Below are 12,697 nucleotides of genomic sequence, written 5' to 3' on the forward strand. Positions count from 1 at the left end.
TCAATTAGCAGCAGTAACAATGCAATTGCTTCAGAGTTAGAATAAGGAGGAAATTCCCGAGGCCTTTAATGAATTTCTGGTTGTAGAGAACACTACCTTTGGCAGTGTGCTGGTTTTGGCTGGGGTAGAGTTAATTTTCTTCATAGTAGCTGGTATGGGGCTATGTTTTGGATTTGTGCTGAAAACAGTGTTGATGACACGGGGATGTTTTCGTTACCGCTGAGCAGTGCTTACCCAGAGCCAAGGGCTTTTCTGCTTCTCACCCCACCCCACCAGTGAGGAGGCTGGGGGGGCACAAGGAGTTGGGAGGGGACACAGCCGGGACAGCTGACCCAAACTGACCCAAGGGATATTCCAGACCATATGACGTCATGCTCAGCATATAAAGCTGGGGGAAAAGTAGGAAGGGGGGATGTTCGGGGTGATGGCGTTTGTCTTCCCAAGTCACCATTATGCGTGGCGGAGCCCTGCTTTCCTGGAGATGGCTGAATACCTGCCTGCCCATGGGAAGTGGGGAAGGAATTCCTTGTCTTGCTTTGCTTGCGCGTGCAGCTTTTGCTTTACCTATTAAACTGTCTTTACCTCAACCCAGGTGTTTTCTCACTTTTACCCTTCCGATTCTCTCCCCCATCCCATTGAGGCGGAGTGAGTGAGCGGCTGTGTGGGGCTTAGTTACCAGCTGGGGTTAAACCACAACAGGTAGGAGGGACATGATTGTGTTCCCTGGCCATGCTGGTTTATTATCTGATAGCAATGTATGCTTTGTCAAGTGTGGTGAAATATTTGATGGGGCACTTCAGTGTGAATTGTAGTTGCTGAAGCAGTAACTCCTGCACTGGTGTGCCTCTTGCATAATTGAAATACTTCAGACTCTTGCAGGATATAATTTTAAGGATGTTATTTTCTTTAGGTCTTATGGCTTTTATTTAAGTTTGTTCTTTTGGGGCCCAGTTCTGTTATCGGGAACCCCAGAGTTGAGGATGACTTAATTTCCCATCACCTCCTTTGACTGTTCAGTTGCTCCCATCCTCTCGAAATGCCGCATTAGCAGTCCGGCTCTGTTCTTTTTCCACTTGCGTGCAGGGCTGTCACTTTCCCAAGAACTGTCATAACAACAACAAGAAGAAATAAACCTACAAATACAAGGCAGAGGTTTAGTCGCTTACTATGCTTCTGGCAGACTGTTCTGAGGGTTAAAAAGAAGCGTGAAATTACTTTTCTGGTAGGACGATGACGGATGCGTGCACACTTAGGTACTATTTTGAGACACCTTCCTGAGGGCTAGCAGCAGGAAACTACCTGGTTCGGTAGGTGGCACTCTGTCCTTTGACTTGGCACCGCAGCCACCACCGAAGGGCCAAGGGAGTAGAATGGGTGGGTCCGCCCTGGGGCAGCGCGGTGGGACCCGCGGGGCCGGGCGGCCGCCGTTCTGCGGGTGCCTCTGCCCACCCACGCCGGGGCCGCAGGTTCGCGCCTCCCCGCGGCCCCTCTTTTATTCCCGTTTATCCGCCTCTTCGCCATTTCCTATCTCACCCGCGCTCGCTCCTAACGTGAGCCCCGGGGGCGGCGGGGCGAGCAGCGGGAGGGGGGGGGTCCCCGCAGCCTCCCACCCGGGGAGGCGGAGGCGGCTGAGGCGGCTGAGGCGGCGGGGCGGTGCGGGCGGCCGGCGCCCTCCCCGCGGGGCCGGGCGGCGGGCGGGGCCTGGCGCCGCGGGCTGGGGCGGGCGTACTTGTTGCGGGGCCGGCGGCGCTGCCTGCTCGGCGGCGGGGCATGGCCCGGCGCTAGCGGGGAGAGGGGCGCTGGGGGGGGACCGGCCGCCGCCGTCGCCATGGGGCGGTACTCGGGGAAGACGTGCCGGCTGATCCTCATGCTGGTGCTCACCGTCGGCTTCTTCGTGGCCGAGCTGGTGTCGGGCTACCTGGGCAACTCCATCGCGCTGGTGTCCGACTCCTTCAACATGCTCTCGGACCTCATCTCCCTCTGCGTGGGCCTCTCCACCGGGCTCATCGCCCGCCGCAGCCGCCGGGGCCCCCGCGCCACCTACGGCTACAGCCGCGCCGAGGCGGTGGGGGCCCTCAGCAACGCCGTCTTCCTCACCGCGCTCTGCTTCACCATCTTCGTGGAGGCCATCCTCCGCCTCGCCCGGCCCGAGCCCATCGACGACGCCCAGCTGGTGCTCATCGTCGGCACCCTCGGCCTTGCCGTCAACCTCGTGGGCCTCCTCGTCTTCCAGGACTGGGGCGCCTGCTGCCGTCGCCGTCGACCGCCCGCCCTGACGCCCGCCACCACCGTGCTGCGGGCCGTGCCCGGCGGCGCCCCGACGGGGGAGGCGGATGAAGCAGGTGCCTTTCGGCTGCATCCTCGCCGCCTCGCCTCGCTGCCCGGCCTTCCCCTCGTGTCCCGCGCCTCTCCCCACCCCTCACGCCTTTCCCCATCCCTCCCCGTCCCCTCTGTCCCTCCCGTTCGTCCCCGGAACCCGCCGAGCTGCCGGACCCATCCTCTGGGCCCTTTCCGAGCCCCAAACCCGCTCACGGGCCCCGGGGAATGTCTCTAACCTCGCTCAGACGCCCGCTGCCTCTTTCACCTTGTACTTTACACCGGGCTGGTGGGCGTCCGCTCGGGATGGGGGGAGGCGGCGTTGCGCAGAGAGCTGCCTGGAAGATGTTTTGGCTTGTTTGTGTTTTTTTTTTTTTTCTTCTTGTCATCTTTGAAATAAGTTGGTTTTGAGAAGGTTGATGTTTTTTCTGTTTGTAGAACTTATACACAACACAGCGTTTCTTCTTTGAATGCAGGTGATTCACCAAATGACCAAAAAAGCCCTGAAGAGGGGCCTGAGAAGAAAAAAGAGAGAAAGTCTGAAGCCTTGAACATCAGAGGTACAGCATGGGAGTATACTGCTAATATTATATTAACTTTAAACACTCTCTGATTTCCATTTCAGACTCCCTCCCCCCTCCCCCAATATCAGTAAGAAATGGAGCAAAAACCCAGGACTCTTCTATGTATCTGAACGCAGTTATCTTTAGCAGAAGGGGTTTGGTTGTACGGAATAGCATAGATAATAGCAAAATAGTGTGCTGCTGATTTGGCTCCGAGTGTGCTCACAATTTGATTTTAATTCTTTAGAAGAGTGCAGCTGAACTCTTTGGAAAGGAGGCAAAGCCTGTTTCACTAAGCTCAAGTCACTAGAGGCCTTATAGGAAGGTAAAGCAGGTAGCTATGAGGCGCTTCTTTGAGTGTCACTGCTGTAGTAGTTGAGCAGTTTTCAACTTTCAAATACTTTTGGGCAGAAAACAAAATTTCTTTAAATCCCAAGGTTGATAATGTTTTATTGTCAGCACAAGGAAAAAGGTGCTGAAACTGGTGCTTCAGCACAGTGTTTTTCCACGTCCTTGAACTGTGAACCTGTCCCTGAGAGAGGCTATGATAGGTTTGGCCCTTATTACCTTGTAATTCAGCAGCTCTCTGGGTATCTGTGGGGTGAAACTGTATAGCTGCTTCTTGGAATAAATTAACCAAGTGCCTCTCTCCCTCTCTGTATAGGTGTTTGTATGCATACAGGTTTACAGGCCTATTCAAAAGCAGGTATCTTTGAATATATTAAACATTGAGTTTGTCCCCAAGGAAAGGGCTGTCAGCTGAAACAGAAAGGTAGAGAATAGTAGTTTCAGCCTTCTTATGATCACCTATCAGCATCTGATATTCCTCCAAAGTCATGTAAGTTGGCATCACGTGAATTCAACTTAAAGAGGCCGACACGGCAGTCAGGCACCTGATTTGGGTTTTTTTTTTTTGGTGCGTGTCTGTCTACCTGTCTTTCAAAAGTGTTTTCAGAGTTACACAGGTGTGTCTGTAAGGGAAGACACTTTGGAAATCAAACCACGTGCTAGAGCCACACCACTTTCCTGAAAGTCTAGAAGGTGGTGTCACTGGATATTATAGCATTATAGTGGTAAGATTATTGGAGCAGGAAAAGAAAACTGTCAGTTTCAGGGATGGAGGAGAGAAGAATAAGAAACCAATGAGTATATTTTAGTGAAGGTCTTACTTGCCTGAATGACAGTGCTTAGGCATAACGATGCTGGAAACCCTCAAAAATGTCTGAAGGATAAGGAGTTTTGTGTCAGTTATTTTAAGATACCTGTCGTCTTTGATTTTTAAAAAGAGAGTTTTTCTTTAAGTGCTACTTTAGTATGTCATCTTTGCAAAATCTATTTTTGTTGTCCTTACAAATATTCCTTGCTTCTGTAGCCAATACTACAGATATGTGTGTTTAAAATTCCAATTCAAAATCTATGTTTTTCCTTTGAAGTTAGTTACATAGCTATACTTAACTTCATAATCACTTGGCAAAAAATTCTGTACATTATAGAATCGAACCTCCCTGAAAAACATGGCTGGACAAAACAGATTGGCAGAGAAGCTGCTTCCTTGATTTTAAAAGTGGTAGGAACAGGAATCCATACATTCTGCCTGACAGGATTAATTATTGCAGTGTGTGTAAAATTACTCCTTTTACTTCTTGAGCATATGCAGAGTCGTTCAGACTTTCCAACACAAGCTGTTGGAAACTATGCGTTACCTATGGTCTTACCATACTGACTTTATCTAATAAAAATTCATTTTCGGCTCTATCTTATAACCATAGCTTTTGGGGATCGATAGGGAAATGGGTTCATTTCTGTCTACATTCTGTCACATCATTATGTGATGCCTAACCAAGACATACATGTTAATGGTGTTAGTAATGTAAAAATAAGCATTTTCCAAATTCCGTATTCTCAATTCATAATTTATCCAAATTCTGACATACTTCCTTTTTTCTTAATTCAAAAGACTTTCTGAAACATTTTCCTGTTCTTTCTAAGCTGTGCTCTCTAGTTAGTTGCCTTGGCAATTGCATCCTGCCTGTCCCCCTTGTTAGTGCAATAGCTGATAGCCTGTGCTGAATCAGGGTTAATTTGTAAATGAAAAGGAAACACTGCAACACTGTTAGGAGGAGTAAAACCCTGTGGGAGTCTGCCAAATGGGGCAGAACATCAGCAGAAAGAGCTGGACTCACTGGAAGCTTGTACTTTCTTATCTGACCCAAGTGATTCAGAGGAACTCCAGTGGTTATTGCCTTCATTTCTCACACAGAATATCAACGTTCATGCACAGAGCTGGCAAGAAACAGGAGCACTGGCACAGCTCTAGGTCTAATCCTGTGTCAAAACTCTTCGCTGTGTTGTTAGTGAGTTTCGGAGGGAGCCTTTTACAGCTTCTCCAGCCCAGAGGAAGTGATTAAATTGGAGTGAAGCTCTTGGAAGTGCTTGTTGTAGGGATGTTAAAAGGAGATGGTCCATTTTATTCTCTCACGGGCTCTGAATGAAAAGTATTGACAAAGAAATTAACTTCGTATGTTGAGAGATGTTATGAATTAGGCATGGGCTGGAATGAAAACCGAGTCTGAACGGTAAAGACTGACAAAACTGGAGTGCATCTGAGCAATGATGGGAAGAGGGAAGATTATGTAAAGCAGTAAAAACAAAGAAAAAATGAGTTCTTAGATTATTGTAACTTTATAGCAAGAAGACTACTGTGGTCATTGTAGTTGAAAGGGCAGCTAAAAATATGTTATTAAAAGAGCCTGTTTTGTGTCTTTACCTTTTGTGCGAAGACATTCCTATAGATGTAAAAAGTGGTACCCAGCATTCCTCTCAATTAAGAGTAGTCCAGGCACATATTAAACCATGGAGTCCATGTGACTGACTCTCAAACTAGATTCCAATTTTTTGGGGGGGTCTGAGAGCTAGTACTGTTGGTGGGACAAGGTTTAATATGACTAGTAATCAAGCTTGATCCAAAAATTGGAGTTTGAGGGCATTTGGAGCCATAGGTTTCACTTAGGTAATTTTTCAGATTTCAACAGTGTCATAGAAGCTGATGGAGGAGAATAACTGTTACTGGGGGTGGTCTGTGGCTCTCTTAGCTTCAAGGTAGAACAGATTGATTTAGTCATCAATTTTTAATTGAGAATTCAGATTTAATGTGCCAGGATCTCTTAATAATCTGCAGGCATTTAAGCAAACACATTTTACGTTGCCATGGCATTGCAGTTGGACCGCAGTTGCTAGCATACCCTACATGTTTAATAATGCATCCCACTTAAGCAGCTGTGGTTCAGAGTCAGTATTTCCCTTGCTATTTTGTTCTGAAAGCTGTTATTGAAAACTTCGGTTATGATGTTAGTGTCTGGAATACTGTGTCAATTAGAACAGACTTGCAAAATGCAGCATTGCTCTCCTCCTCCCCGCCCAAAAACCCCCTCTAATGGAAATTGTGCCATTTGTTTCAGGTGTTCTTTTACATGTTATGGGAGATGCACTTGGATCTGTGGTCGTGGTAGTTGCTGCTACAATCTTCCATGTACTTCCTCTGGGGAATGCTCCGTGTAACTGGCAGTGCTACATCGATCCAAGCCTGACAATAATTATGGTGTTCATCATCTTGTCTTCTGCATTCCCACTTATCAAGGAGACCTCAACTATTTTGTTGCAGATGGTTCCCAAAGGTGTTAATATGCAACTACTGAGTAAGTCAAATTTGTTGTTGAAATGCTATTAATTTTAATGATATATTTCAATGCATATGTTATTTCTGGAATGACATGTTTGGATTATTTACTTGTAATAGCTCTAAATTCTCAAGAACTGTGAGAAATAGTCACATGCCTGTGTCCTAGCAACATGACTCAAATCTCTCTGGATTAGTTAAAGCATGCATTTTGAGAATGTGGTACTCCAACAATACATCAAAAATGCCAGGTCTTGAGCTGTTAATGCTTTGTGTGGGGTGTTTGTGAAAGAAACAACATTGAATTACAGTATTTCCCAACCCAGCAGCGGCTTCTTCCAAAAGGCTTCCAAAACAGCTTAGACATTTCCATTAAGGTTGGTTAATTTTGTAGCTCTCTGGCATTGTTCACACTGGTTAATTGTGGAGTAGCACTGGGTATTTCTGGAATTCCACTGTGCTGAGACCTAAAGAAACCAGAAGATGGGTGTCTTGGCCAAGGAAGAGGTGCTCTAACGCTTCTGTGAACAGCTGGTAAATTGCTGTTTGGGAGCCTGAGGGACAGGTGAACCCAGAAGGAAGGGTGGCCTGCTCGTGTGGTCATCTGGAGACTGAACTGAAGGCAGCTGGGAGCAGATATATTTTACTAAGTACAGCTCTTTTTAAAAGATAGTTCGCAGACTGCTGCTTTCAGATAGGGCTCTTAATGAGAAAGCTGGTAATTAGCCAGTACACAAAAGCCTTTAATATCTTTCTCTTATGTCTTCCAGCTGACAGACTAGCTCGTGTACCAGGGGTTAGCAGCCTTCATGAGGTGCATGTTTGGGAGCTTGCAGGTGGGAAGAATATTGCTACTCTTCATATCAAGTGCCAAACCCCTACTGATTACCAAGATGCTGCTTATAAAATTCGGAAGGTTTTCCACGAAGCAGGGATCCATTCTGTGACCATCCAGCCCGAGTACATTGACCACAAGACCTCCCAGCTACTGTGCAGCTCACCCTGCATCTCAAAAGCTTGTGACTCTCAGCTGTGCTGCAGTCAGCGGGAGCCCCCCCTGGCTAAAACTAATGGCTATACTGAGAAAAACGATAGTTGCCTTTCTGAACTGCATAAAGACAATGGTTCAAGTAAAAACGATATTGAAATCCCTATCGAGTACCCACTGGCAGAGGATAGCATTAAAAATGTTAAAAATTGTGACAAGTCTGATGAGAAATCACAGTTGAGCAGTACACGACTTTAGGCAATTCCCTCTACTCTGCATAATGTTTTCATAGAACAAATGTATCCTGGCTGGGAAGGGGGGTCATTGGTGGTTGTAGCTGAAGTTGGTGTGGCAAAAAGATTTCTGTGCTTTAGCTGTAAACCAAAATACACCTAAAACCCCCTTGTATCTGAAATAAGGATTAATATTTCCACGAAGGGCGTTGCATTCATGTAAGATTTTTTTGATACAGCCTAACCCAGTTCCTTACCAAACTACATGTGAATTTCTGTTGTTAGAGTGGGTGGGGTGTATTGCTGTCTGCACTGATGCTTGCAGTTAATGGCCAGTGGCACTGGGAATGAAACTCTGGCCTTTTCTGCTGAAGTGACCTGTTTCCTGAAAGCCCTGTGGCCAGTTAACAATTGTCCTGGGCTAAAGTACTGTATATTTATAAAGGACTTCAGTAGAGATGCTTTACTGATCCTTAAAACCATTTTTGCCATAGACAGTTCCTGTTTAACAGTAACACTTGTGCTTCTGGCCAGTGGGGTTTGTGAATGAAATTAAGAGTGTCTAAGGGGGACGGGAAGCACTCAGGAATTTTTGCTTCCTTTGTTTTCTTGATTGACTCCTGTATTTAGGGACAGAGCGGAAGCTGGTCTTGCTTCTCAACTAGTAATACTGGAGTCCTACCCTAATCACAGATAAGTATGCTAAAGAATAGACTTCTTGTCATGAAAGCAAAGAAAGACTTACTAACGTTGTCTGTACTGATTCTAGCAAATGGAAGTGCAGGCAGTCATCCAATTAACTTTACCTTGTTCGCTGTTGTGATTGTGTACAACTCAGTCTTTTTTATTTTTTTTTTCTCCTGACAACAGAAGTTATAATAGCCACGGTCTTAATTCATCATTGTGCAGGATGATTGCAGTGTCTTTAACACTGAATGTCTGTCATTATTCATGCTGAATAAATAAGCTAATGTGTCTATTATGAACAGTTAAAATTCTGCAGTTCTATTGTTAAGACATAATTTCATACAGTATTAATTAAGAAAGTCCCTTTAAAGTTTTATATGCAGTATTATCCCTTAGAGGGAGCTTTAAAAAAAATTACAGGGAACTTTTCCTGGTTTAATCTCAATTATTTCTTGTTGGTTTGTTTTAAAGGTCTAAGCCCTCCCCTTTGCCCTCCTCCTCGTCCCCCTGCCCAAAGGTGTATTTCAAAGTGTATTTAGTGAAGCAGTTCCATTATGTTTTTGCTGCTTGCTCTTTTTGAAGGTAGGCAAGCATGCTCTAAGGAAAACAAGATGACGTGCCCTGTCACCAGTGCTGGATTTAGGTCAGGTGTGTTCTCCAGGTTTCTGGGAGAGGAGACCCACTACCTAATCCACAGAGAGTGTGGTGCTTAGCCTCACTGGCTATACAGACCGGATCCAGAAGCTTTCAAATACATCTTGCTGTCAAAAGCAGCCTTTCAGTGGTCTGTGTGGCCTGGGCAGGCTATTTTATCCATTTATTCATAGGGACACCTTTATAAAATAGTGGTGTCTTTACCTCAGTGACACCTTAACAGAAAGGGCAAACTGATTTCCTGCCTGGGCTGGGAAAATACCAGGACCTCCTTGTAAAGCTGGCTTGAAAGCAGCCAACTCCTTATTAATAAGGATGATTACATTAAGTCAATGAATATTAAAACACACAGCAGGATATTTTGCTGCTTGGAAAATGGTATTTACTGAAGCAGTGATTGCAGTCTAAATAGCACGTTTCTAGATTGTACTTACGCCTTTTGAACAGATTCTTGGCTGAACTAATATATTTTATAGCCTTCCGTTGTAGGTTTGTATTATATACATTAAACTATGTGTTAGTATAATTAAAGCTTGATCCTGCACTCTGTCTGATTCTGTTGGCAACAGCAGAGGTGAAAGCAGCAGGATCTTGCTTGGCAGTTATTGCACGCATTAATGTAAATCAGGAAACATTTTAAGAATTGCTCTATCTTTTAAAAGCGTGTAGCATGAAGTAAGACAGCCCTTTCCTCTGTTCTTTTTGTCCTTATTTTAATCTGTGATGATGTCTAAATGTTGAGGTTTAGATGTAAACAACAAATATATTTATAGTTTTTCTGAGAACTGGAATAGAAGGCTCCCAAAATAACAACAAAGTCTATGGGAGAACTTGCTTCCCAGATATCCTCTAAAGCAAGCACCCTTTTATAATTATGCATTTGTGTCTTAAATCAGGTAATTTTTTTATATATACATTCTATTAAATGGTTGAAAGATGGAATGGCAGTATTGTTTACTCTGGAATTAGACAAAACTAGTATGTGTAATGTTGGGGCATTTGACAAAATCTACCATCTTTTTCTTTATCCTTCCAGTGTTTGTTAAAACTGTGCTTATCAATGTTTTTTAAGTTTTTAAAAGTGTTGTAACCTGAAAATACAATGAAGTAACATCCTGAAACTTTTTTTTGAGTGTACTGTAATTGTTGCTTGTGAATAAATAGGAAAATACCAGGGATTATAGAAATCTTCAGGTCTAGAAAACAAGCAGATTTTAAATTTGCTTTATTACTTAAGCAAGCAAACCCAACAGAGCCATGTTATTGATAAGAACCTTGCTTTTTCTGTGTAGGGACCTTCAGGGTATTCAGCTAAGGTTTCTGACTTGGTATCCTTGCCTTCCTTTGAGTCTCGCAACAAAATATTTTTCTTCTCTGTTTTAAGTGTGTCACAGCTAGGCTGTACTGTGTGGCCCCTCTCTACTTCTGTAGAAGACTTCATGCTAATCAGTGTGTATTTTGTATTGGCTTATTCCCCTTCAGTTCTTGGCATATCACTTCTAAGTCTCTTGAAGTAGGCTTACCTCATTTTGAAATACAGTATATTTCAGTATTTGCCCTTATCTATGGGCACTTGTTCTAAATTCAGTTTTGTAGCGTATGGTACTGTCATCAAATCTCTTTTCTGTAATCCCTTATGATTGCATCGTTATGGTATTCGGGTTCTTTTGCAGTGGTTGCCCCTGTCTGTCCATCACTGTCTGTAGCAATGGAAATCTGCTTAAAATACAGGTGACTTTCAACTGGTTGTCCAACTAATGTGGCCCTCTGATCCATAACCAGTCATACATGTGACCTAGCTGTATGTCAACAAAACATTTGCTAGCCTTGCCAGACAGTTTTGGAGTAAAATTGAAACCTGGAATAAATTAACATGGCATTGAATGCAAAAGCAATTTACTGGCCTTCATCAGTCATGGGCCTTTTCTTAAAGTGAAAAAATTTTTTGTCACCTTTTGGTATGTGCCAAATGTGCCAATTTGATTGTTAATTTTTCCTTCTTCTGTAACTCTCTAAACTGCCTTTGCTCTTCTATGTAAAGAAAAATAACTGATGCTGTTTTTAGGAGTATTGCCTTTGTTTTACCAAGTTTTCAACTGACTTCCTTTTCCTTGTGTCCTTCATGATACTTATTTTGACTTGTAGTGCAACCGTGGGTTTTTTCCTCTTAATGTTTTTCTTATTCTTTGTCTCTTCAATAAAAGCAGTATGGTTTTGCTAGCCTTCTGATCATGGTCATGTACCTATAATACCATTTAGAAATACCTCTTTTATGCACTGGTTTAATTTTTGCACTCTATTTTATTCAAATTCACCTGCTTTCTGTTTTTGCTATGTGATACACGTTACCATTGCAAACAACCTTTTGACCTTGTTTAGTTCTTCCTATACCGTCCCCCCTCCCCTATCTGATTATAACACTTACTGTCCTGAATGCTCCCTTTTATTCTGAACTTTGAAGGGAATGTGCCAGCATCCAAATTTTCCCCAAAGTGAAGTTCACCACCCAAGGTCTATGGATGGCTTGACGTGAGCTTCTCCAAGGACTATTTTATGTCCTGTGGTCTGTGTAGAAGTGTTGTCTAAGTAGTCATCCTGAGATATAAATATTTATATATACTTAAATTCTTCACAAACACTCCACCTGAACCAACTTTTTAAAGAAGGTTGGTTTCTAAACCTGAGCTGGTATAATGGAATTAGTAGGGTTCATTAGTCATTCATTAACAGCTTAGGGGAAAGCTTGGATGACTAATTGGAAAGCAGGTAAAAGGGACGTTTCTGACAAGATAATTCAAAAGCTGTGAAGATTTCTGTAGGTTCCACTACTTATTGTGCTGTACAGTGGAAGCACTTTCTATGTTAAATACTTTATTTGAACAGTGATACCTCAGTATGTCACTGTGTAAATTTGTTACATTTATGGAGTTGTGTTGCTTAAAAGTTTCCTCCAGTTTTTCTGTTCATTATGTGACTTAAATAATGTGCCAAAATGTAATTTCCATGATTGCTGAATCAATGAATTGTAAATTTCACTGTGGTTTTATTAACTATTAGTGAAAAATTACTTAAAGTTATGTACAGGTTTTTTTTTTTCAAAATGAAGTTTGAATGTCTTGTAAATAAAGTGTATTTTTAAATAAACCTGTTGTTCTGAGCTTGATATATGTTAGCAATAGAGAGCTTGTGTCAACGTGGAAAATTTTAAGACCTTTGTAGGAGTAAAGTTTGTTCTTAACCTGTGAGCTTGTTAACGCTGCAAATTTTGTTACATATTTGGAAGAAAAGGGGAACGCCACTCAAAGGTTTTCCTCTGCAAGCAGCCTAGAGTTTCCGAATCTGGGAATGAATTTATGGCTCGTAACTCCAGGGTACCAGGCAAGGATCTTGGCTGCAAGAGCTGGATGGGCTCCTCACAGAGCGCAGCTGCCGTGTCGCCGCCTGGCTCTGCTGGCGATGCCTGCTCATTCCGCGTTCAGCTGCAGCTTCTGCTCAACAGCTCTCCTGCTCGCGCGCTCTTCAGATTCGCACCTCTGCGGGAGCGAGGATGTTGCCACATGCAGAAAGCTGACTGTATGTG

The 12,697-nt window shown here is 43.8% G+C and overlaps 1 protein-coding gene across 1 annotated transcript; it reads left to right on the forward strand.

Moving 5' to 3' along the window:
• The first annotated feature begins 1,828 nt into the window (after positions 1 to 1,828).
• Positions 1,829 to 12,177, forward strand: SLC30A10 (solute carrier family 30 member 10). The gene is made up of 4 exons (XM_075042619.1): positions 1,829 to 2,342; positions 2,793 to 2,876; positions 6,338 to 6,574; positions 7,326 to 12,177. Exons 1-4 carry the CDS (start codon positions 1,829 to 1,831, stop codon positions 7,799 to 7,801), a joined length of 1,311 nt encoding a protein of 436 aa, XP_074898720.1. The 3' UTR covers positions 7,802 to 12,177.
• Positions 12,178 to 12,697: the final 520 nt, after the last annotated feature.

Source organism: Buteo buteo, chromosome 12 (genome assembly GCF_964188355.1).
Source record: "Buteo buteo chromosome 12, bButBut1.hap1.1, whole genome shotgun sequence".
NCBI lineage: Eukaryota > Metazoa > Chordata > Aves > Accipitriformes > Accipitridae > Buteo > Buteo buteo.

Excerpts from the sequence above, each read along its gene's own strand:
- SLC30A10 (XM_075042619.1), top strand. The coding sequence starts at position 1,829 with ATGGGGCGGTACTCGGGGAAGACGTGCCGGCTGATCCTCATGCTGGTG. Across the intron at positions 2,877-6,337 it reads TGAAGCCTTGAACATCAGAG|GTGTTCTTTTACATGTTATG; the intron begins GTACAGCATGGG and ends CATTTGTTTCAG. Across the intron at positions 6,575-7,325 it reads TGTTAATATGCAACTACTGA|CTGACAGACTAGCTCGTGTA; the intron begins GTAAGTCAAATT and ends TATGTCTTCCAG.